Raw genomic sequence first — 25452 nt, 5'->3', positions numbered from 1 at the left:
CATGGTAGGTTGTTCAGGATGTGGTGGCTTTCTTAAGTTATTAAAGGTGTTTTCTGTCACTTCTTGTTTAGCCTGCATTAATGCATTCAGTGTAGGCTGCACGATTAATCATTAAAAGATCGGGATCTCAACACCCACGCTACATAAATTATAAATGATGGTGATTTGCATGTTTATTAATCCTTCGAATTGCTGCATTCAAATCTGTGTTTAAAAAACACAAAAATCAAGAAAGAGATTCAGTCTTAAGTCTTTTGAGTTAATCAAATTACAAACAGTCAAATAACACAGAGGTACTTGGATAACAGTTTATAGTTTAGATAAAAACACTGATGTTTGTGGTTAAGTTTAAAATCACAGTCATATGCATTTAACGACACTCAAAAATTAAAGTTGTAGGCAGCGATAACATTATTTAACTAAAAGGTGGCAACAACCAACTATCAAAAATATGCCACTGAATAATTCTTCAAAAATGACCCATCTAACAATGAAACATGACCTTTTATGAGTGGATAGCTGAAAATGAGACTAAAAATAAACATGGGTTGTACAAATTATAATGTCAGATTTCTACATTTAGTGCTACCAGCAACAGCAGTAGTAACAGTGAATTTTTCACAGTATTGAATATTTTATAATTAATTTGTATTCAGCTGATTCTTTTTTCATTTTATTTTTAATCAATTTACAGGTTCTAAATTCTGTTTGTTAAAACCAAAAGTTTCTTGCAGTACTGTTTCTGTAATAAATGGAAAGCGGTCTCTTCCCCCCCTTTTGGCTGATCTGAAAAATGGTCCAATCCATGACTAAAAAAACTTAATGTGATCTAAACCGTGAGATTTGTGATCCATTACACCCCTAAACACAATTAAGCAAATGTTGTGTACATTTTTTTTGTGTGTTGTTATTGTGTGCAAAAAGAACCAGGAAAATTTTAGATTTTCAGTTTTATTCTCAGCACATAAAGAAATGACAAGATTAAAAGTTGAAAATGAACAAACAATCAGAAAGGTTGTGGCATCAACACCTGAATGCATTGGTGTAAATGCAGTCTAAACATGTGTCATGTAGTTGTTTTTATGTCTAAAAGCACACGTTTTAAGCGAATAAGCTCACAAATTGTTTTATTGTACAGTACGATGGACAAAGAGGCACGTTTACTTGAAGAACGCCTCCAAAGCTGATTGTGTGTGTGCTTGTTTTCTAGTGGGACACTATTATTGAAGTATTGTAAATGGCGTTTTTTATTGTGTCTGTATGTGCTTTAACTGTAAAAAATTTGTTTTGGAAAAAAAAAACGACCAAAAGATTCACAACAAACAAAACTACAGTAGGTCATTATTCGTATCTTAATTGGTTTTACTTGTTGCACTTTAGCAATTTTGTGTAAATTGTTTTTCGTTTTTACGAAGAAAGCTGTTACTTTTATTTTTAGCAGCGTTTGTTATTTACTGCTGCGAATGTATCGCGATGTTGTGAAATCGAACTTTGATTTTAATATTTAGTTATGTTGTGCTGTAGATGTTTGTTCGTACCTTTGTTCGAATTATATTCCACATTCGAAATGTAAAAACAATAAAGACTTTCAACAGTGGTTTTCGTATAGCGTTTTTAAACGTTTATCTTAATTCGTTCAAAATATTTACAAAACAGTGGCTTGAAAGATGTGTCTGTTGGGGTTTTCGTATATTTTTGGTCGGTGACAAACATTTTAAGGTGCAATTTTTTTTAAGGCTTTTCCAAACAAAATTGAAAAATGTTAAATTTAAATAAGAAGAATATTTCTGTTACACACAACACCACAATCCAGTGCACAAGAAGAGAAAATAAAACTACAGAGTACAAAAAATAGATAATACTAAATGAAGCACCAGCAAATTCGGAAAATGTAAAATTGATTGACATATATAGAAACGGTGTTTAGGAGAGTAAACCCCTAACAGCTTACATGTTAAATCAGAATTTTCCTGAAATTCCTTTGTTCTGGGTGAAACTGACAAAAACACATGTTGGAATTTTATTTATTTATTTATTTATTTTTTGCCTCAAATCGTAAAGAAGGAACTTCAGAAATTCTTTACTTAAAGAAAACAAAGCCTATTTTAGGACTATTTTAATTGCAATTATGATTTGCAGTTTAACAGTGTAATTCACATTAATGGGATTGGATTTTTTTTCTGAAAATGCGTTTCCTTTAAACTCATAATAAATGTTTAATTTCTCTTTTATATTACAGTAAAAATGATCAATATATTACATACAAGACATACTATATATCAGAAAAAAAATGCTTTTGAACACAGATCATTTCTTTCTTGTTGTGTTATTGCAGCTGGTGGGTTTAACTGAAATGTAGGCTTTTTGGCTTTTAGTTGTATTTATTCATAAAATGTTTACAATATTAGCTCCTGGAAACGTGAGGATTTTCATATTGTTGGTCTGTGTCAAAAATGTCAAAGGTGCAAATAGAAATATATTTTTCACATAAGATTAATTAAATAATGGCTTAACTGTTTAAAAAAGTATGTAATAGTCCTTAAAATAAGTTTCGTTTCCTTTATAGAAAATACAGAAGAAACGTTTTTCTGAAATGTATCCAATCTTGAGATTCTTGTCCACTCTTTTTCTTTTCTTTTATATTACTTGGCATTGTAGAAAATGAAGTGCTATTTTAAAGTAAGTGCTCTACGTTCATACACACATTCCCTGCTTAAAATGTTGCTTTTCTTTTCTAGAATAAATGCTGAGGTTATTGTGGGGTAAATTCAAGCTGTTTTTTTTCCGCTATAGATTTTTTCCGCTAGTGAATGAGATGAGGATAGGTGAATACAGTGTTTTTTTTTAGCATGAAAAGGAGAGGAATAACAGAATTCTTCCTTTTTCATTTGCATTATTGCAAAAAAACAGCGAAAGAAACCATTCGAGTCACTCGCGTTTTCTATGTAATTGTCATCAAGTCTGCTGCCTGCGAAAAGAAACAAAAATAATTCATGTTGATGAAATTTTATATATACAGTTGAAGTCAGAATTTTTAACCCCCGTTTATTTTTTTCCCAATTTCTATTTACCGGAGAGAAGATTTTTTTTCAACACATTTATAAATAGTTTTAATAACTCATCTCTAATAACTGATTTATTTTATCTTTGCCATGATGACAGTACATAATATTTATTTAGATATTTTTCAAGACACTTCTATACAGCTTAAAGTGACATTTAAAGGCTTAAATAGGGTAACTAGGCAGGTTAGGGTAATTAGGCAAGTTATTGTATAATTATGGTTTGTTCTGTAGACAATCAAAAAATATATAGCGTAAAGGGGCGAATAATTTTGACCTTAAAATGTTTTTCTAAAAATTCAAAACTGCTTTTATTCTAGCCAAAATAAAACTATTATCAGAAAAAAGAAAAAATATTATCAGACACACTGTGAAAATTTCCCGGCTCTGTTAAACATCATTTGGGAAATCATTAAAAAAGAAAAAGTTATTCAAATTCAAACAGTACTTACCTCCAATTGTACAGTATCGAATCGATTCTAAAATATAGAGAAATAGATAAAACAAATTAATACTGAACGATTACATTTCATTCTTTTTTTGTAAATATATATACATTAATATGTCCTTACCATGCGCTCCAGCTCGCCGTAGACCTCAGGTGACATTGGCATGAGGTTCTCATTATATTCTTGTGGTTTCCTATTTTTAAGAATTATAATGTTTAAAAAATGTTTTTGCATGGCTGATGTATGAAAATCAACAAAAAAAGGTATTTGTATGCCAGTCCAGTAGATGGCGATGTCACGGTGTAAGGAAACACTAGGTGTATGCTCACAACAGTCATGTAATCCACCATAGTTGTTTTGGTTGTCAAGCACTCTTGAATACTATAAACTTTCACAAATATATTTTTTTTGGTTGGTTCACTGAGACTTTAAAGGAGTGGTCCACTATGATATCATATTTTAAACTTTAGTCGATGTGTAATGTAACTGTGTTAACTAGACAACATCTCTGAATGTAATATGCTCAAAGTTCAATGCAAAGGGAGACATTGGCTTTTACAGAGTTAGCATGGCTAAGCCTACAGCGAACGAATTTAGGCAATACAAAAACATATATCCAGGCTAGTGAGATCACATGGACTTCCGGTTACGTGCATTTATCTCGTGCACACACCCTGCGCAGCGAAGGGGCGTGGCCAGAGGCATTGTAATGTTAAAGCAGAGAAAGCTAAAATGCCATCCAAACGCTGCTATTTCCACAGAGCTTCTTCTGTTTCTGTATTTGGACTTCTAAAGGACACGACACAAAGACAGAAGTGCTTACAGTTTAATTTTAATTATGTTCCAGAGAATTATATAACAAACATATAGCTCTAGCATTTGACAAAGGAGAGCTTCCAGAATCTCTCCCAGTTCAGTGCTGGATTTGGTTAAAACTCCTCCAACAGACGAAGCTGTGAGCCACAACCTGTAAGTATTTTTATTTGTTAAAAATGATCCATTACATGCACCGTTTCTAGCATTAACGGTATGTTGTAGTGAGGACGTAAACAAGGATGTAAACTATTGGAAATGCTCTCTATGCATGTCTCTCTATGCATGTCTCTCTATGCGTGTCTCTCTATGCGGCTCTCTCTATGCGACCGCTTTCTGTGTGTTCTACGTCTCAAATAACAAATTTGCAAAAGATATGGGAACGTTTCATATAACTTACACATTTCTTATTCTAAATGTATGTGAAAGACACTTATCAGGTTTTATTTTAGAGAGCAGGCGTGAGCTGTGTGCTCTTCATTTCTGTCCGATTCAGGCAGCTAATGCTGCTAACAGCTGCTCTGATTGATAGTGTTTACACAGCGGAATCACAGCACATTATGTAAGCGGACCAATCAGAGCGTCTTGAAGGCGGGCCTTTCAGAGGAACTAGGAAATATGACAGTCGTTTTTATGTTAGCTGAGTAGCGGTTTTATAATCAAAGTAAGATATACGAGAAAATAATGTGATTTTCTACAAGTGAAGCATGAGCATACATTGCTTTGCATCTTATACACACAACCAAGCCTTAAAAATACACCGTGGACCACCCCTTTAATGGTTTTGTATTCAAAAATGTCCACTTTGATACCAGTTTTCCGAACTTTGCCTTTTTATGCCCAAAATATGTAAATGAACCACTAGTGCCTGTAAATGTTCTGTTTTGAAAATGGGGTCTTACAGGACTGATTTTGGTTGCTAAATATAAACATACATGTGAAACTAAATGTTAAATCAAAATTAAATGTATTTTGTTGAAAAAATTTAAAAAGGAAATGTAGGTTTTATAAATATAGACTTTGTGTGAGTAATCATAAGTTTCATTCAGTATTGGCTAATACCGATAAGGCTAAAGAAAGATATCTCATTGAACACTTTATTCAATCAGTATATTGTACATAAATTGTACGTGTTTTGTAGTAATTGACTTACATTTCAGAGATGGAGATGAGAGTGGTGCTGAGATATCCCTCATTTGACTTCTTATCAACGTCCATTGGTTCTTGCTCTGCATAAACGTAAAGAGATAAAAGAATGAGCAAGTTATTATTTTAGATTTAAAAACAAAAACAGACCATTGGATCTAGTAAAAATGTAAAGGATGTCAGTTAAGGCTGTCAAAACTTGTAAACATTAAATCTAACAGATCATTTCCCCTACATCGAGGTCTGAAGGTCAACCTACATTCAAGTCTTCTCTAGCTATCCATCATTAGCCTAGCAACTAACTTAGAACAAGCTAATTTGTGATGTCAATGTTCTAACCATGATAAAAACATGCTAATTCATGTTAATCATGTTAAAACCTCTTAACCATTTGGTAAACAAGCTAGAAATATGTTCTTTTAAACTAGAAACATGTGACCGCAACATCTGAATGCTAACAATCATAACCATGGCTAGGCAGCATAATAATGTGATTAAAAATAAATGTTTGAAACATGCTAATCCTGACTATCAACATGTTAGCCATTCAATAAAACCTGTTTTAAACATGATAATTCACATAACTACATACTTGAATAATGTTGACAAGCTAATTTATGCTAACAAGATACTCGCACATGTTAAAAATGTTAGCCATTTGGTAAACAAATGCTATTTTAAGCTAACAAACTGCATAAACATGTTGGCCATGCCTAAACCATACTAATTTTTAGGAAACTAGCTAATACAACATACTGACCATGTGATAAAACATGTTTGAAACATGGAAATCTATGCACGCCACATGATAAAACATGTTGACTATTTAAAAAACACATTGATGAGATGATGTTTCATGATAGCAACATGTTAAACATGCTAATTAACATGACCTAATTAAACAATTTGAACATGTGATAAAACATGCTAATTCATGCTAACAAGATATATACAACATGTTATAATTAAACTATTTGGATGTGGTAAAACATGCTAATTCTGGTAAAATGTTCCTAAAACAAGGAAGGAAACCCGCTAATAAAACATATTTACTGTGTGATAAAACATTCTTGCTACATGGTAATTCTTGCATGCAACATAAAACCTTCTGTTTGTTAAAACACATTGGAAACATGATAGCAGCATGCTAAAACATATCGGCCATGTGGTAAAGCCTTTAGGAAACAATGAAATTTTTAACGAAACATGTTAGCAACATGCTAACTGACTTCTCTGAGTAAAACTTTCGAACTTCAAGCTTTTCAAAAATTTCAGAGCTCATTTTTCGAAGTCAACATCGCAGTTTTGTCAGAGACTTGACTCGGCTAGTTTTCGCACTTTAATTACATTTATTCATATATAATGGATATTTTGTGTGCGTTTCTTACTGTCTGTGGGCTTGGAGTAGTATTTCTTGAAGGCGTCGTCTTTGGGAATCTGAGGATACAGGAAGCGCAGAGGGTTTTCTGGAACGTTGTCGGCGGCCATTACACGGTAATTTCGAATGATGTCAGGAAGTGAAACAGCGGAGAGCTCCTTCTTTGTGTACGGCTCTACAGAGCGAATCTGTGGATCCTCTAAACAAACACATTTAAAAAATTGCGGTTAAAAAAAAATCTGATACCAAAATGTTGTTTTAAAGTTTATTTATTTGATTGTGGTTTTAGTTATTGTTGGCAGTGACGTCTCACCATTTGCGTCGTGTTCGACCCAGCTGAATGTAATGGCTCCATCACGGTTGCTTTCACTGAAGCGCAACAGAAACGTCCCTGGAGCTTTGTTGTTGAGCAGAGATTTAGTTCGATCTTTGGTCACAAATCCCATGATGCACCTGTGTGAGGCAGACAGGGTTAAAGTAATGTTCCTGCTTGTCCTTTTGGCTTTTTAAAAAAAAGATGATTTAATTTTTACTATATATATATATATATATATATATATATATATATATATATATATATATATATATATATATATATATATATACGGTTTATTTTATATTAGGTTCCTACATCTTACCCATCATCCCACAGGCTCAGCAAATGTCTCCTTATCAGGTCGAGAACTGCTTCAATCCACAGCCAGAAAGTGAAGTTCTTCTCACTGCCAGACTACATCAAACACCAGACTCGAATCAGATTATTTATAAACCAGAAGAACCACTGCATTCAATCCTGGAGATTAAACAATAATGCATACAAACCTTACAGAATCGGTTCCAGGGAATCTGAGCTTCAGGATCCGATGCCGCTTTAGGACCTGCGGGACAAAATTCACATTTACACCTGGTGTGTCATCTGCTGTTTAAAACTAGCCTAGTGCGTCGTCTGCTGTTAACTAAAATCTAGCCTAGAGCACAACCTAGTGTTAAAAAGTAGCATAAAGCAAAAAAACTAGCCTAAATTGCCATCTGCTGTCAAAAACTAGCCTAGTGCGACGTCTGCTGTTAAAAACAAGCATACAGCACCATCTGCTGTTAAAAAAACTAGCCTAGTACGTCACCTGCTGTTAAAAAACTAGTCTAGCGCATCGTCTGCTGTTTAAAACTAGCCTAGAGCACAACCTAGTGTTAAAAACTAGCCTACAGCACCATCTGCTGTTAAACTAGCCTAGCACGTCATCTACTGTTTAAAAACTAGCCTACAGCACCATCTGCTGTTAAAAACTAGCCTAGCGTGTCGTCTGCTGTTAAAAGCTAGTCTAGTGCATTGTCTGCTGTTTAAAACTAGCCTAGAGCACAACCTAGTGTTAAAAAACTAGCCTAGCGCGTCGTCTGCTGTTAAAAACTTGCCTAGCGCATTGTCTGCTGTTAAAAACTAGTCTAGCACATCATTTGCTGTTAAAAACTAGCCTACAGCACCATCTCCTGTTAAAAATTAGCCTAACGCGTCGTCTGCTGTTAAAAATTAGACTAGCTAGCACATCATCTACTGTTAAAAAAACTAACCTAGAGCACCGGCTGCTGTTAAAAACTAGCCTAAATTGCTGTCTGCTGTTAAAAACTAGCCTAGCACGTTATCTGCTAATAAAAACTAGCTTGGAGCATAACCTAGTGTTAAAAACTAGCTTACAGCACCATCTGCTGTTTAAAACTAGTCTAGCATGTCGTCTGACGTTAAAAACTAGCCTTAAGCACAACCTATTATGAAAAACTAGCCTACAGCGCCATCTGTTGTTAAAAACTTGCCTAGCGCATTGCCTGTTGTTAAAAACTAACCTAGCGTGTCGTCTGCTGTTAAAAACTAGCCTAGCCTGTCGTCTGCTGTTAAAAACTAGCCTAGAGCACCATCTGCTGTTTAAAAACTAGCCTAGAGCACCATCTGCTATTTAAAAACTAGCCTAGAGCACCATCTGCTGTTAAAAACTAGTTTGGCACATTGTCTGCTTTTTAAAACTAGCCTAGTGTGTCCTCTGCTGTTAAAAACTAGTCTAGCGCGTCGTCTGCTGTTAAAAACTAGCCTAGAGCACCATCTGCTCTTAAAAACTAGTCTAGCACATCGTTGGCTGTTAATACTAGCCTAGAGCGCGCCATCTGCTGTTAAAAACTAGCCTAGCACGTCATCTGCTGTTAAAAACTATCCCAGAACGCCATCTGCACCTAAAAACTAGCCTAAATTGCTATCTGCTTATGATTTTGTGTTTTTTCTTTTTTTTTTTTTTTTTGTGAAATGCACAATTTGGGCTGGAAATGCAGCTAATATCATTCTCACCTAGCAGTTTATTTCCCAGCATGCTTAACTGTTCAGGATTAAGGCCTCGTTTGGTGATGGAGGAAAACTGCCAGCTCAGCACTTCCTGTAGCTGACCCCATGTGGCCGGTGGAGGAGTCACGAAAAACGACAGGTTCTGGAGAGGATAAAAGGAGAAAACGGTGGAAAACCATGTGTTGAGGTAAGATCAGATGTACTGCTTAAGCATCTCAAGAACATCAGCATTCAAGAGGACGTACAACTAAATAGATTTGTAGTTTTATTTATGATTATTTTCAATTCGATGATTTTTAAAATAAATTTTGCTGTCTGCTTTTTGTCAATTCTATTCATTGGTTTATTTCAATTGTCAGATTTATTGTAAATTCGTTTTAATTATTTAATTCTATTCAGTTTTAAGTTAATTAAATAAATTGTAGTTATTTTATTATTGCCATTAATTTTAGCATTAGCTTATCTTAAATCAGTCAAAGCAACAGTGTTTTTTTTTGTATGTATTTACATATTACATGTAATATTTTAATAAATTGAACGCTTCTGACATTTTACTTTCATTTTTTTCTATTTAATTTAAATTTTATTGTAGTTTTATGTGTTTTAATATGTATTTCTCAAAATTTTGATCGTTTAAAATATTTAGGTTAATTTTTTGCATATAATATTTATACTTTCAGTTGTTGTTCATCTATTATAGTGAGGAAAGAGCATTTACCTTTGGTTCAGAGGTCAGCATGTTGTACCACATGATGGACGCCCATCCACTGGGCAGCTGACTGACATTGGAGATCACGACTATGGGCAGAGATGTGGTCTGAAGAAAGAAAGAGAAAATAACATATCTAATGTTTATGATTTGGTGGTGATTGTTTTAAATTTAGTTATTTTCTAGAATTTTCTGACCTCAAAGTTGATGACCAACCCAGACCAGCAAAGCTCAGCATCAAAGGTGATGGAGTGAAGCTCCTCCGTGACGATCAGCGGTCCCTGAAAAGAGTTGAGCCAAAAATAACATTCAGATATGCGGAAATTGCATTGAAATGTTGCACTTTGGACACTTGGAGCTTGTATTTTCCTGTGGCGTTGAGCTTAAGTGTATCATCCTTGTTAGCATCCCCCATGTAGGAACTGCATGTTTGAATCATATTTCATGTGGGGCAAGTAGAACCACCAATGTAAACCATGGTTTAAATTGGTGCCGTGACCCGGGTGGGAGAGAATCTTTAGGTCAACTAGTAAGATCTGTGCTGGTAAGCCTTTCTCCCATTCTCAAGAGGCTCACAAGTGCCTCATGCTAGAGACTGTGGTCTTTAGTGACCTATATTGCGTGTTCATCTCACTGAAACACTGGTTTGAGTACTATTTGGAGTGGGAAGAACTGAGGGGTTTAAGGGGGTAAGTGTAATGAAGGCTGGCTAGTAGGATTATGAGGTGCGCTAATGATTGATTCTAGAGGACGATGTAAAGCCCATGTTAATTTACCTTAAATTACTTATCCACCTAAAAGCTCTCTCCCACCAGGGTCACGGCACCAATTTAAACCTTGGTTTACATTGGCGGTTCTACTTGCCCCACATCAAACATGATCCGGACATACATTTCCTACATGGGAGATGCTATCAAGGATGATACAGCAAAGCAAGGGTCTGGGTGAATCAAGTTTACCAGCACATATCTTACTAGTTGGCCTCCATTACACTTATCATCCTAAAAGCTCTCTCCCACCTGGGTCATGGCACCAATTTAAACCTTGGTTTACCTTGATTTACATTAATGGTTCTTCTTGCCCCACATCAAACATGGCTCAAACATGCATTTTCTGCATGAGAGATGCTACCAAGGATGTTACAGCAAAAAGAGGGGCTGTGTAAGTGAGGTTTACCAGCACAGGTTGTACACCCTTGTTGCACTCACTCATCTAATAGCTCTTTCCCATCCGGGTCATGGCACCAATTTAAACTGTGGTTTACATTGATGGTTCAACTTGCCCCAGTCCAAGCATGATTTGATTCAGCATTTCCACATGGGAGACAAGTATGCTAATAGGAATCCTGTCCAAAAGGGAGGGTATGGGGGAGTGAGGTTTGCCCACACTAGCCAAGTGTTTATTTTAGGCCCTGTTGCATATTTGCAGCATTGCATGGTTATGATGAAATTCACTTTGCCACGATTCCCTGACCATTGTCACAATTCCCAACGCTCTTTGCTATAGCAGAGGGGAAACTTTTCTGTGAATTATGACTCTATGAACAAACTCTCACCTCACTGGTTCTGTTTCCAGTAACTTTCCTCTCTCTCAATTGCTGTAAAGTAAAAAGAATAATGTTATTTTTATATTTGACTACTTTTCTAAACTGTGGTTGGTTCAGTTAGCAAAATGTTTTGTTTTTCATCTCACCAGATGACGAAATTCTGCTGCCATTCCATTGGACTCCTCCATGTTCATCACCTTCATGGATGTTCCCAAGATGTTGAACATACGAAACCTAAAACAGAAGCATTAGTGGGTAAGCTGAAGTGGAATTGGGCTAGTTTAAAATAAACTGCTTTTAAAGAGAAGATTAGCAAAACTAAATTCTGTCACTGTTTATGGTCAGTATTTAATGTAATTTTGTTTAAATGCGTAGTTCAGCCAAAAACTTAGAAATACACACTCAAGTGGTTCTAAACATTTATATATATTTATAAACACAAGATAATCTGAAGAATCTTGGGGAAAATCAGCCATTGACATCAATAGTAGAAACAAAAAAATTGTGGATAAGTAAGTTATGACTGAATTTTAGGGGGTGAATTATGCCTTTAATTATTTTTACAGTGATTAAAATGAAAAATATGGACTACTTTTATACTTTTTTTGTTGTTGTTGTGAATGACAGAATTTCTAGAATAACCACCCCTTTAATGGTATACAAAATAGCAAAGGATGAAGTACATACCCTTTTCGTTTTTCAACGATATCCCTGCAAGGCATAAAAAGACACGTTAACACAAGACCATACATAATACATTTGCAGTATTACATAATGTATGCTAAATCTAAAATTGATTTACATGAGTGACTCATTACCTAAGTACACAAAACCTGTACGCAAAAAACCTACATTAATTAATCCAAATCAAAGTTTTGTTGAACACTCACTTATCAAATTGCACCTTCACCCGAAGAGTGTGGTTAAATTCCTGAATTTTTACGAGCAGCCTGGAGCCAAGAAAATGCAATTCGTCATTCATCATCTGAAACAGGCCTCCACTTCCAGAGAAGTGTGAATAATCTGCCAGGTGTTTACAGTTACCGTAATTTGAGGGTGAACAGAACTCCTGTCTTCAGCACTAAAGGTCTCTGCAGTTGGGTCGGCATGCATGGCTGTCTCTCCACTACCAAAGAGCTGAAAACACACAAATCATTCACTAGCTATGATTCCATTCACTTGTTTTTATGTGTATTTTGGATATAACATTAAAATTGCAAGATAAGAGGAATATTTGAAAATTGCCATTAAAAAAACATGCGCACAATTGAGTAGGGTTGTCAAATACATCGAGTCCGGTACCAATCGGTACCGAAATATTCAAATCGTCCATTTCCCACTAATATTTAAGCTTGTATTTAAACACCACGGATATTTTTTAAAAATATCAAATTCTGTACTAATCGGTACTCAAATAGTAAAAACATAAATTTCCTGCTAACATTTAAGTGCATACTTAAACACCACTGATATTTTTGATAGACGTTTAAAAAAAAATGTTTTAAAGTATCGTATTTGGTACCAATCTGTACTGAAATGTTATAAACATTAAATTTCCTGCTGACATTTAAGCACGTACTTAAACACCACTGGCGTTTTAAAAAATTTGTTTTTAAAGTATGAAATTCGGTACCAATCAATACTGAAATATTAAAAACATCCATTTCCTGCTAACATTTAAGCGCATACTTAAATGGCACTAATGTTTTTGATGGACATTTTTTAAATTTTTGTTTTTAAAAATATCAAATTCTGTACAAATCGGTACTCAAATATTAAAAACATTCAATTCCTGCTAACATTTAAACGCATACTTAAACACAGCTGACGTTTTTGATTGACGTTAAAAAAAAAAACATTTTTAAAAGTATTGTATTTGGTACCAATCGGTACTCAAATATTAAAAACATCCATTTCCTGCTAACATTTAAGCGCATACTTAAGCACAACTGATATTTTTGATTGACGTTTAAAAAATGCTCCTTTTTAAAAGTATCGAATATGGTACCTATCGGTACTGAAATATTAACAACATTTCCATTTCCAGCTAACACTTTGAGCACGTACTTAAACATTACTGATGTTTTTGAAGGACATTTGTCAAATTTCAGTACCGATTGGTACTGAACTTGATACTTTTGACAATCCTACAACTGAATAGGATAAACTTTATATACGATAAGAAAAAAAATAGCATAATCTATGCTAAAAATACATTTAGTGAATAAATTCCAGCATGTTCTTATTTTATTTAACAGATCATGTGGTATGCATGATGGGACGGCATGAATGGACAAAACAGGGGATCGACCATATTGCAAAACATCTGAAATGTAGCTCAAATGCCTCAGCCAAACTCTATATCATCAAAATGGTCTAATATTACATCCCAGAACAATCTTGAGTGTCTGCGCTCCAAAAGAGCGTTCTCGCACCTTAAAAACACCACCGTACGTTCATTTTGTTTTGTCTAAATCTTCTGAGGTGCAAGTAATTTATTATATAAGAACAATAGCTTCTCTTACCACAGCAAATTCCATTTTTGCTTATAATATTTGTTGCCAGTTTATCAGGAAGTGACAATTTTGTTCTCGTTGACTCATTGGATGGAAACTATGCTGTATTAACAAATGTTTTATGTGATATTCCAGTTTTGCACAAAACTCTAATTTGCATCATTGACTGTAAACATAAACTATCTGTGAAACCTCCAGGAGTTTTCAGCAGTGGCATAACAAGAGAAGGATTCTTACTTTGTGACGAGATTCTTGAGGTTTGACATGATCCTTTCGTCCAGAGAGATTTTGCTGCAGGTGATGGGATCTGTGCTGTATGACAACTTCTGCTCGAGCTCCAGAAGTTTCTTAAGCTGCTGTCTGCTCTGAAGCAGAGACTCTCCAAGAGAAGTAAACCTAAAAGGCGGCGCAACAAAGAGAACTCTGAGATATGGCTTTAAATATGTGACATGATTTAGTAGAGCTTATAAGGTGTAGTCATATTAGCAATGTTTGTAAATATAGTGCCCGAAAAATGGCTATGAAATGTGCTTTTTCAAATATTTACCAAGTACTGTTTAAAGAAAAGAAGTACAATTTTACAGGAGGGCTAATGATTTTGTCTTCAACTATATATGCCTTCTTTGAACATATTTATTATTGTCAATACAATATGTAAATACAGTCGATATTAAACCACTCATGCCATTATTTGACAACCATGAAACTACAAACATTGTTTATTATAACATGCAGTGGTGTCTATGTATGCATGTCTTGTAAAGAGGATTATTAATATAACAAAATTAAACAAAATCATGTAATATTATGTGATTGACGCACTGCTTTTAACTAAATATGTTAAACTTCTTGCTTGTTTTGCCTATTTTTTTGCCAAGCATGTTTGAGGCCTGGAATCAAAAAACGTTTGAAAATGTGTTTTTAAAAATTGCACCACCCTATGTTTAAAAATGTTTTGATTTTTTTTTTCTGAAAGTGACATTGTTACCTCGCCACCTACTGGCCCGGCATAATACAACAATTTGAGTTCTTTTTGTTGGTCTGTGTTCGTGTCATGTCATCTCAACGCAAACATTTTAGAGGGCTCTATTTTAACAATCTAGGTGCAAAGTCTAAAGCGCAGGGCGCAAAGTCATTAAGAGCGTGTCCAAATCCACTTTTGCTATTTGAAGGATGGAAAAATACGCTTTGTGCTGCGGCGCATGGTCTAACAGGGTTCTGCTTATTCTCTTAATGAGTTATGGGTGTGTTTTGAGAATAAACCAATCAGAGTCTCATCTCCTATTACCTTTAAGAGTCATGCCATGGTGCAATTGCTATTTACATGGCAACTTTGTAAGTGGAAAAACTGAATGCTTCGCTAGTAAGAAAACAGTTAAACAGATCATCTGCAGCGCGAGAATGAGAGAATGAGCCTCCACCAATCGCCCTTTACTTTCACTTTTTTTTTCTCTCTTTCATGCATAAGGAAATGATGTTGTACGCACGGACATCTGTTAGCCTACATAATTAATTTAGTTTGTTAGTCAAAGATTTGTTTCAAAACTATTTCTAAATTCAGTTCTAATTTGCAGCAAACGAATAAATGAACAATAATAACGAAGTGTGGTTAAAAAAAGTTTGAGAGTTATATTTAAATACACATGCTGTGCCCCATATGGTCTAAAACCTGACAGGTGGGCAAATCTAAGCTTGTTTTTAATAAAACAAATATAAATATGCATATAATAAATAACACTGCTAATAATAATAACATTATACCAAAACAAATTGTCATGAATAAATTGAAAAAGCCCCCCGAGATGAAGGCAGTGGTTTTTATATTTATGTAGAAAATAATACATTTTGTAATATTTTAATACTTTAATTTTTTTTAATTTGTAAAGATATTTGCGTATTGCTGTACATCCTGTGTGTATTAAGCAGTGTGTAAGCGAGGCGCACAACTAACGCCCTCTGCGCTGGACTTTAGACCTGCTTTCAGCTGGTCTATTGCGCAGTCTATTTTAGTTCCTCAAAGAAGCAACGCGCCAGCAATGTGCCTTAACACACCTCCTTTTTAAGACCAGAACGCCTATGGGTGCACATAGAAGCGCAAATGCATTTACTATTCAAATAGCGTGCTGCAAAACGTCAAAACGACACTTGCGTCGAGCTGAAACTAGCAAACAACATTTGCATCGTGCCTCGCGCCGCATTGCGCCGGGTGTATGATAGGGCCCTTAAACTTTGACCAACTTTGACTTAAATCATGTCCTAAATACATGCGACGCAATGCTGCGGCACACAATAAAAGCATTTTTGGCAGCCAAATTGTTTTGGCGCTGGAATGCAGTCACGTCGCATGTTCATTTATTCATTTTCCTTCGACTTAGTCCCTTTATTCATCAGGGTAGAGGTCTGCACCCGACCAGATTTCTTGAGGCGCAGGAAGAAATTTCTGAATAAAGCATGGGAGCGGTTGGTAACTGATGTAATTTGAACAGGAGCGAGCGGTCTAACAATCTCGCTCCCGACTCTCGAGCGAGCACATGTATGTATGTGTGTGAATGAGAGGGAGCGTGATGCTGTCTGTGTGTCACTTGCTTGGTGCTGTGTGTCTATGTCTATGTGTGTTTATACAGACAGCTGGTTATAGGCTGTCTGGACTCTGTATTCCTGCTAGCGTGAACCGTCGCGGTGGATATAAAAACGGGGCGGGGCGGGCAGCGGGACAACAAATGCTGAATATAAGCGGAAGCGGTCGTGTTCGGACTAAACCCTGGCGGGAGCTAGATTAAAGATTTAGTCCCACGCAGATCTCTACATCAGGGGTCACCACAGTGGAATGAACCACCAACTTATCCACCATATTTTTCGCACAGCAGATGCCCTTCCAGCTGCAACCCAGTACTGTGAAGCATTAATACTGTTTCACATTCACACACATACACTAAGGCCAACTTAGCTTATTCAATTCACTTATACTGCATGCATTTGGACTGTTTTAGAAACTACTAACTGTTTAAAGAAATAGCTACTCTATATCATAATATAAGTAAATCTGTGCTTTGCATTTGTTACCAGTTCTGCAACTGGTCCAGGCAGACATTAGTTAGCCCGCCGATGCAAGCCATCTGTTGACGACGTTTCCAATCGACCAGTTCTACCGAGATCAGCTCACAGATCACCGGTTCCAGCAGGTTCAACACCTCGGACATCTGAGTAATCGCCGTCTATGTGGACACAGTCAACACTCAATGCAACTCTTGCACATTGCTAATCAGTTAGCATTACAGGAACGAGGAAAGAAAATGCATCGGCGGTGTTCTCACTATTCTTTTTTCATTGAGTTTCACAAACATGCCGTGGATCATCAGTTTCTCGCGGTTCAGGTCCTCCTTTGAAATGGTGCCATTGAGTTCGTCTGTTGAACAAATGTGCAATCAAAACAACCGTAAATACATCATTTTTAGAATAAATATAAAAAATTATATTCCTTTCTAGACTTGTTGGGAAGCATTGAACAGTTCTGACCTGACCTACTGACAATACTGATTGTACAATACCGTGTCACTCACTCTAGTTTACTCACAGAATGTTTTTACTGTCAAGCTAACTTTTTGCTTGAGTTCGCGGCTACTCGTGGCTACTTCGTGTCGTGCCTACTGCACCATTCCCACTGTGAGGCAATAATTTGCCTCTATTTGTGCGTTTGCATCGACTCTGTCATTTACTTGTGCGAATGCTTAATTCTGCGTTTGGTGTGAACCCAGCATTAAGGTCACATTCAAAGGTGACCAGCAAATTTTCTCCTATTATGTATGTAATATTGAGATTCTCGTCTAGGCAAGGTTTTTATCGTTTTATTTTTCTAGGGACAGTATTGAATATCTATACTAATGGGTGGGTGACAATGTGTCTCAGTGGTTAGCACCGTCACTTCACAGCAAAAATGGTCACTGGTTCGAGTCCCAGCAGGATCAGTTATCATTTCTGTGTGAGTTTGCATGTTCTCCCTATGTTCGTGTGGCTTTCCTCCGGGTGCGCCGGTTTCCCCCAAAGTCCAAAAACATGCGCTATAGGGGAATTGAATAAACTAAATTGGCCGTAGTGTATAAGTGTGTGTGGATGTTTCCCAGTACTGGGTTGCAGCTGGAAGGGCATACGCTGTGTAAAACATATGCTGGATAAGTTGGCGGTTCATTCCGCTGTGGCGACCCCAGATTAATAAAGGGACTAAGCCGACAACAAAATGAATGAATGAATGAAGTATACTTGTCGGAAGAAAATAGCTAATTCTAACTTTTTAAAACACTTTTCAACAGATTTTGCTAACAAATGATGCACTGTTCAATTTCTATACTAATCAAAAAAGATGGCTAGCTCTTTCTTGACGCACAATGATCAACTATCGTAATTCAGTATAATTTCGCAAACTGAATTAATGTTGAGTTTCTACACTGCAAAAAAATAATAATTTTAACATTGTTGGACAAATTCTCAAAAGCTGAGTGAGCTTTTTTTTTTTTTTTTTTTTTTTTTTTAAACGTCAATCAAAAACGTTCTATGTTAAAAAAAACAACAACGCTATTTCTGATATAAGGTTGAGACCCATTTAACGCTCTTCAACAAATATTTACAATTAATTTTGAGTTTCTGTACTTTCCAAAAAGAAAAGTGCTAGTGGGTGGCATGGTGGCTCAGTGGTTAGCACTGTCGCCTCTCAGCAAGAAGGTTGCTGCTTTGAGTCCCAACTGGGCCAGTTGGCATTTCTGTGTGAGATTTTTGCATGTTCTCACTGTGTTGGTGTGGGTTTCCTCTGGGTGCTCGGTGTGGAAATGCACTAGTTGTGGCGGAACGGCATCCGCTGTGTAAAACGTATGCCGGAATAGTATTCCGCTATTGCGACCCCTGATTAATAAGGGACTAGCCGAAGGAAAGTTAATAAATGAAAAGTACTAGTTTATTCGCATTAACCATATCTACAAGCTGATTTTGCAAAAATTGGTTTAGAATATGTTTGCTATATTCACCAACAGAGTTTTGAAACTTGCTTCACCACTGATAAACCTTTTTTTATTGAGTAGTAAATTATTCGGATGTTTTCAAAGAAAGCGTGTTGTTACCTCTGCTTAGGTGAGTTTTATTCTTGAAGTCATATTCATCTTGCAAATCTTCCAGATTTTTGATGGTTTGCTCAGCGTCCTGAAGGGAAATCAGAAACGATATTCACACAACTTGCCCGTAATAAATAAACACGAATTATTAAATTACATTAGCCACCATGTATATTTACCTGCACTTTGTTCTTTATGTCTTTCACCCTTCCGTCCATTTCACGATTTTTCTCCACAACCATGTCCTGTGTGGGGTTCGGTGTTGGAGTCTGCAATATTAAACAAATTACTCTCTTTGTGTCACTATATAATAAAGAATCAAGCGTTTTACAGAGAAAAAAGGATCATACAGTTTTGGAACAACTATGGTGAGTACATGAATTTGACAAAAGTGAAGTTTTAAATGTTTTGAAGTGAAAGGAACACTTTGGAAAAACAATGAGCACCATGGTCTTATATGTCAGCGCACTTAACCACTAGGCTGTTTGCGCCGACAATCGGTTGACTTTTACCATTTTAAATCCATTCAGCTGACGTCCAGGCACTTTTAGCTTAGCTTAGCATAGATCATTAAATTAGACCATTAGCATCTCGTTTCAAAATAATCATTTATATATAATATATATGGTGATGCAGTGGCGCAGTAGGTAGTGCTGTCGCCTCACAGCAAGAAGGTCACTGGTTCGAGCCTCGGCTGTGTCAGTTGGCGTTTCTGTGTGCAGTTTGCATGTTCTCTCTGCGTTCGCGTGGGTTTCCTCCGGGTGCTCCGGTTTCCCCCCTTTGCATGTTCTCCCTGCGTTCGCGTGGGTTTCCTCCGGGTGCTCCGGTTTCCCCCCACAGTCCAAAGACATGCGGTACAGGTGAATTGGGTTAGATAAATTGTTCGTAGTGTACGAGTGTGTGTGGGTGTTTCCCAGAGATGGGTTGCGGCTGGAAGGGCGTCTGTTGCGTAAAAACATGCTGGATAAGTTGGCGGTTCATTCCGCTGTGGCAACCTCAGATTAATAAAGGGACTAAGCCGAAAAGAAAATGAGTTAATATATATATTTCCTATATAAAGCTTGACTCTTCTGTGTACCAAGACAGACAGAAATGAAAAGTTGCTATTGTCTAGGTCGATATGGCTAGGAACTGTAATCTCATTCTGCTGTAATAAAGGAACTTTGTTATTGTACCATGGCTATACTTTTGAGCGAGATGCTAACAGTCTAATTCATTTCAATGATCTATGCTAAGCTCAGCTAACAGTGCAGAGATTGGCTGAATGGATTTACAAATGATCAAACTCAACTGTTTAACGCTAAAGGTGTTGTAAAATGGGCCTATTTTCCAAGCATAAGTTAAGATTTTCTTGAAGGTTTTGGTGGTAAAGTTGGTGCTGGAGATCAACTGACCACTGACATATTCGCAGTGGCTATAATCTTTCTTTCCTCGCGAAGGTTTCTGCTGATGATCATCGCCATTGAAACAGGATCGTCTTGGAAGAGGTTCTGGAAAACAAGATTTTGATAAGTCATTTGCATTTAGCAAGCTGTTTTTCTGATCTGTTCATTGCCTAATGATATCAGTGGCTCTGAGGCTAACAGAAAGTGTCATGTGGTCAACAGGCACCTGCAAGTTCCTCTTAAACTTGCGGATGTTGTGTTGGTTCAGGAAGTCTTTCTCCATCACGAAGCGGCTGTGTTGGTGATCCAGCTGGGTCAAAAGATCATGAAACCTCACCGTGGCCAGAGACTCGTTCTCCACGTTTGCGACATGGTCCCTTTGGGAAACGAAGAAGAGTTAAGACAATATATTACGACAATATTTTTGACACAATTGCTTTTTTTTTAATCAAGCCTCCCTGTATATTTTTCCCTGATTTCTGTGTATTGAAAAGAAGATTCAACACATTTCTAAACATAATAGCTTTAATAACTCATCTCTAATATCTGATTTATTTTATTTTTGTCATGATGACAGTAAATAATATTTGACTAGATATTTTTCAAGATCCCAGTATTCAGCTTAAAGTGACATTTAAAGGCTTAACTAGGTTAATTAGGTTAACTAGGCAGGTTAGGGTAATTAGGCCAGTTATTGTATAACGATGGTTTGTTCTGTAGACTTATGAAAAAATATATAGCTTAAAGAGGCTGATAATTGTGACCTTAAAATGGTTTTTAAAAATTTTAAACTGCTTTTATTCTAGCCAAAATAAAACAAATAAGACTCTCTCCAGAAGAAAAAATATTACCGGAAATACTGTGAAAAATGTCTTGCTCTGTTAAACATCATTTAGAAAATAAAAAAAGAATAATAATAAGGGCTAATAATTTTTACTTTAACTGTAAATTTATTAACAAACCATTTATACAGAGTAGTCTACATTCAAAGTGAATTAAAAATGTTTTTCATAACTGTCCTAGGACAAAAATGGGTGTCGTTCTATGCACATAAAAAAAGGTCAAATGACTGGCAACTACGGCTGCCAAACAAAAAACGTAGTTTTCTTTGTTGAAATAAAGTGCAAAAATAAATCTACAGATATTTTCATTAAACTGTTTACAGAAGAACATTGTTATTTTACAGACTTTCTGGGGAAAAAACACAAGATACAACTGATTAAAATTCTCACAACTTTAGAATTACAATACTTTTTAAACAATGGGTAGCATGGTCATAAACCTTAATATAGCAAGGTGCACAAGTAATTACAATTTATTACTTAAATTTTTCATCATTTTAAACGTACTTCAAAAAAAATAGGAAAAAACACTGTAAATAATACAGCAATTTTATTGTATAAAACATAAATTATATATTACATAAATTACAGTCAAGATGTTAATTTACAGATATTGTTTGTAATTTTTGCTGAGTTTTAAATACAATTTAAAATAACAGTAAAAATACTGTATAAATAACACCGCAATTTCCCTGTAAATAAAAATGACAGTAATTTGTCGAAGAAAGTACCTAAAATGAAAGTCAAACTGTTAATTTAGAGAGATTGCTTATAATTTTACTGAGTTTTGAATATAATTACGGTGAAATTACTGTAAAAAATTTAGAGATATTTTCTGTAAAATTCGTTTTTTTTACAGTGTACTTTTAGCACAACTTTGAAAGGTAAAAGGTGGTGATCCACTTCAAATGTTAACTGCTGTAGTACGACGTCACGTGTGATAATAGTAATTATTTCATGTTTACTTCTAGGGAGTATTTTTACAACACAGTTTTTAACTAAAAACTTAAAGTTTTATGCATTTTCTTTTTCATTTAGTCATTTTAGGGGCCTGAAATAGCTAACTTTTGAAAATTATTTTCTCACGTTAACTAAATGGCGAAAATACTCAACAAATAAAACTACAATGACAGACTACAGCAGTATATGTACACGGGATCTTCAGCTGACATCATCACCTGGCCTGAAATTTGAAAATATGGCAGTTTTAGTCATCTTCATGTTGACAGTGTTGTTGGAACCCAAATCTTTAGATCATTGTCAAGTAAACGCACCAATATTTGATGTTTTAAATAAGTAATGCAACAAAATGTGGCTCTCTGGTGCCCCCAGCAGCTCTGGAGGACCTACAATGCTGTTTAAATGGTTCTAGTGCAAAAAAAAACTGGAAGGTTTTCTGTAAGACTTCACATTTAAAGCAAGTACACCTGGAGTTTGTTTACTAACAGAATGTGAGCTTAATATGGAGGCCTTGTCATAAAAGTACTATTTCTAAAAATGAGTAGATTTCGTTTTCATATTTCCTTATATTTATGTAATTAGCATGTAATAACCATGTTTGTTAGCATAAAAAACTTTTAATACAACTATTAGCATAGCAAAATCATGGTTAATTGGTAAAAACTAATTAATTTTTGCAATAAAACCAGTTCATTTTTGTAAGGTTTTAAAATGAATTGCTTTAAAATCCTTACCATTGTTTTTAATTGACCTAATATTCTCATTTATATTAATAAATAATTACTTATATTTCAAATATGATGTGATATTTTTATATTATAGAATAAATAGTATATATATTAAATATATTATCAATATTTAAAGTAATATTTGATATTTTATTACCTTTGTTATTAGTATTTTTGTTCATATTTTAAAAATTCTTAAATAATTTTACACTTCTAATAATATTTATTCTAAAGAGTTTGTTGAGTGTCAGAAGATTAGACAGCAGTTGTTTAGCATTATTAAACTTGCAATGGATTGTGGTTTGACATGGTTATAAAGTTTAAAGAAGGTATAAAATCACCAGTCGTGGCTTTCTATCCAGCCGCTGAGATATTGTCTGATGGCCATGGGAAAGTTGTCGTCGTACAACTGGTCCACTTGCTCCAAAAACTTTGGATCCAGCTGCTGAAGCTCCAGCCACTGAGTCATTGCTGCGACTGTGTGGACTCTGAGTTCAAACCAATAAGCATGTGTGTTTAGGAATTGCTGGCTTCATATACAAGACAACTTTTTTTCTTGTGTCAACAAAGCTAAGCAAGGTACAAAATCTCTGTTTAGGTGTTTTGAGCTTTGTGTTGTAACCTTAGAAACATTTTGCAAGAATATTATTTGCATAGTAAAACAACAAATATGTATACAATGTATTTTTTATACATAAAACAATATATTTTGTGATGCGATTATTTTTACTTTAAAAATGCTACAAAAAACAATCTTGTAGTGCAAAGGGCTTTTTGTTATGGCGATAGTGCTTGTAAATCTTTATTATTATTAATATTATTATTACTATTTAAAGATTATGTTATTAATAAATATTTTATACATTTTATATACCACACTTGAGACATTTAACATTATAGGTAAGGTCCATGTTTTTATATATCTGTATAATTATTATTATTATTATTATTATTATTAATTAAAAAAAAATAGGTTATTATTATATATATTATACATTTTATATACCCACAATTGAGACATTAAACATTATAGCTAGGGTCCATTTTGGCTGAATTGTTTTTATATGTCTATATTATATTATTAATTAAAAAAAATATGTCATTATTAAATATTTCATACATTTCATATACCTACAATTTAGATATTAAACATTATAGCTAGGGTCCATTTTGGCTGAATTGTTTTTATATGTCTGTATTATTATTAATAATAATAATTTTAAAATTATGTTATTAAATATTTTATACACCCACAATTGAGACATTAAACATTATAGGTAGGGTCCATTTTGGCTGAATTGTTTTTATATACAGGTATCTGTATTATTATTATTATTATTACTATTAATAGAAAAAATCTGTTATTATTAAATATTTTATACGTTTTATATACCTACAGTTGAGACATTTAACATTATAGGTAGGGTCCATTTTGGCTGAATTATTTTTATATATCTATATTATTATTAATTTAAAAAAGACATTGTTATTATTAAATATTTAATACATTTTAAATACCTATAACAATACATATTATAGGTAGGGTCCATTTTGGCTGAATTGTTTTTATATACAGGTATCTGTATTATTATTATTATTATTACTATTAATAGAAAAAATCTGTTATTATTAAATATTTTATACGTTTTATATACCTACAGTTGAGACATTTAACATTATAGGTAGGGTCCATTTTGGCTGAATTATTTTTATATATCTATATTATTATTAATTTAAAAAAGACATTGTTATTATTAAATATTTAATACATTTTAAATACCTATAACAATACATATTATAGGTAGGGTCCATTTTGGCTGAATTGTTTTTATATATGTATTATTATTATTGTTGTTGTTATTATTACAAACTGTTTATATGTATGCGAGACTTTGCTTTGCTTTGTCCCAATTCACATAGCTTGCACAAACATGTGGGTGGGCGTGCTTTAAAATGAAGACGTTTTATCTTTACAAGAAGTTTTATTTTTAATGCATAATAATAATAACAATATAGTTGTGTTGAACGTTATTATTGTTGTTATTATAAAATTACAATTCATGAAAACACGATGCTGATTTGTAAATCGTCCACATGTTATGGCTTGTTTGGCTTTCTAATGTGCAATATTTTAGTCTTTTTCCATTGCTTTTCTATTATACATGCTTAAATACCGAGCGAAATATTAGGATTAGATGTATTTTTATCATAACAATATGACGCATTAATCCAACATAAGCAAAACACCCTGTAAGTTGATCTATCAAGCAGAAAACAACTTGAATGCGGAAATCAAAGTTATTATTTAGGTACTCACCCTCAAATGTTATCCAAATACGGTACAGTGAGAATCCGCAGGTATATGTTTAATTTGTCACATATAGCAGCAAGATAATACGGAAGAACAGGCCTGTTCTCTGTTTTTGTCGATTTGTTATTGACTTTCCAGTAGATGTCCGACGACTCCTGTGTGTGGAGCTCTTGCGTGCGTGTTTG

At 34.7% G+C, this 25452-nt stretch overlaps 1 protein-coding gene across 1 annotated transcript; it reads right to left on the bottom strand.

Moving 5' to 3' along the window:
- Positions 1–935: 935 nt before the first annotated feature.
- Positions 936–25452, bottom strand: stat1a (signal transducer and activator of transcription 1a). Its single transcript, XM_056447669.1, has 25 exons — positions 25274–25452; positions 23298–23442; positions 20653–20803; positions 20436–20531; positions 19221–19310; positions 19051–19129; positions 17257–17348; positions 17006–17157; positions 14180–14338; positions 12471–12563; positions 12317–12376; positions 12114–12137; positions 11573–11660; positions 11436–11477; positions 10078–10161; positions 9890–9988; positions 9178–9313; positions 7671–7726; positions 7487–7578; positions 7162–7301; positions 6859–7047; positions 5478–5553; positions 3635–3704; positions 3515–3541; positions 936–2968 (listed from the first exon to the last, which is right to left on the bottom strand). The coding sequence occupies exons 2-25, from the start codon at positions 23423–23425 to the stop codon at positions 2942–2944; spliced, it is 2250 nt and encodes a 749-aa protein (XP_056303644.1). The 5' UTR covers positions 23426–23442; positions 25274–25452; the 3' UTR covers positions 936–2941.

This window comes from Danio aesculapii, chromosome 22 (genome assembly GCF_903798145.1).
Source record: "Danio aesculapii chromosome 22, fDanAes4.1, whole genome shotgun sequence".
NCBI lineage: Eukaryota > Metazoa > Chordata > Actinopteri > Cypriniformes > Danionidae > Danio > Danio aesculapii.
Note: the sequence above shows the minus strand (reverse complement) of the source record. Positions and strands in the feature narration are given on the sequence as shown.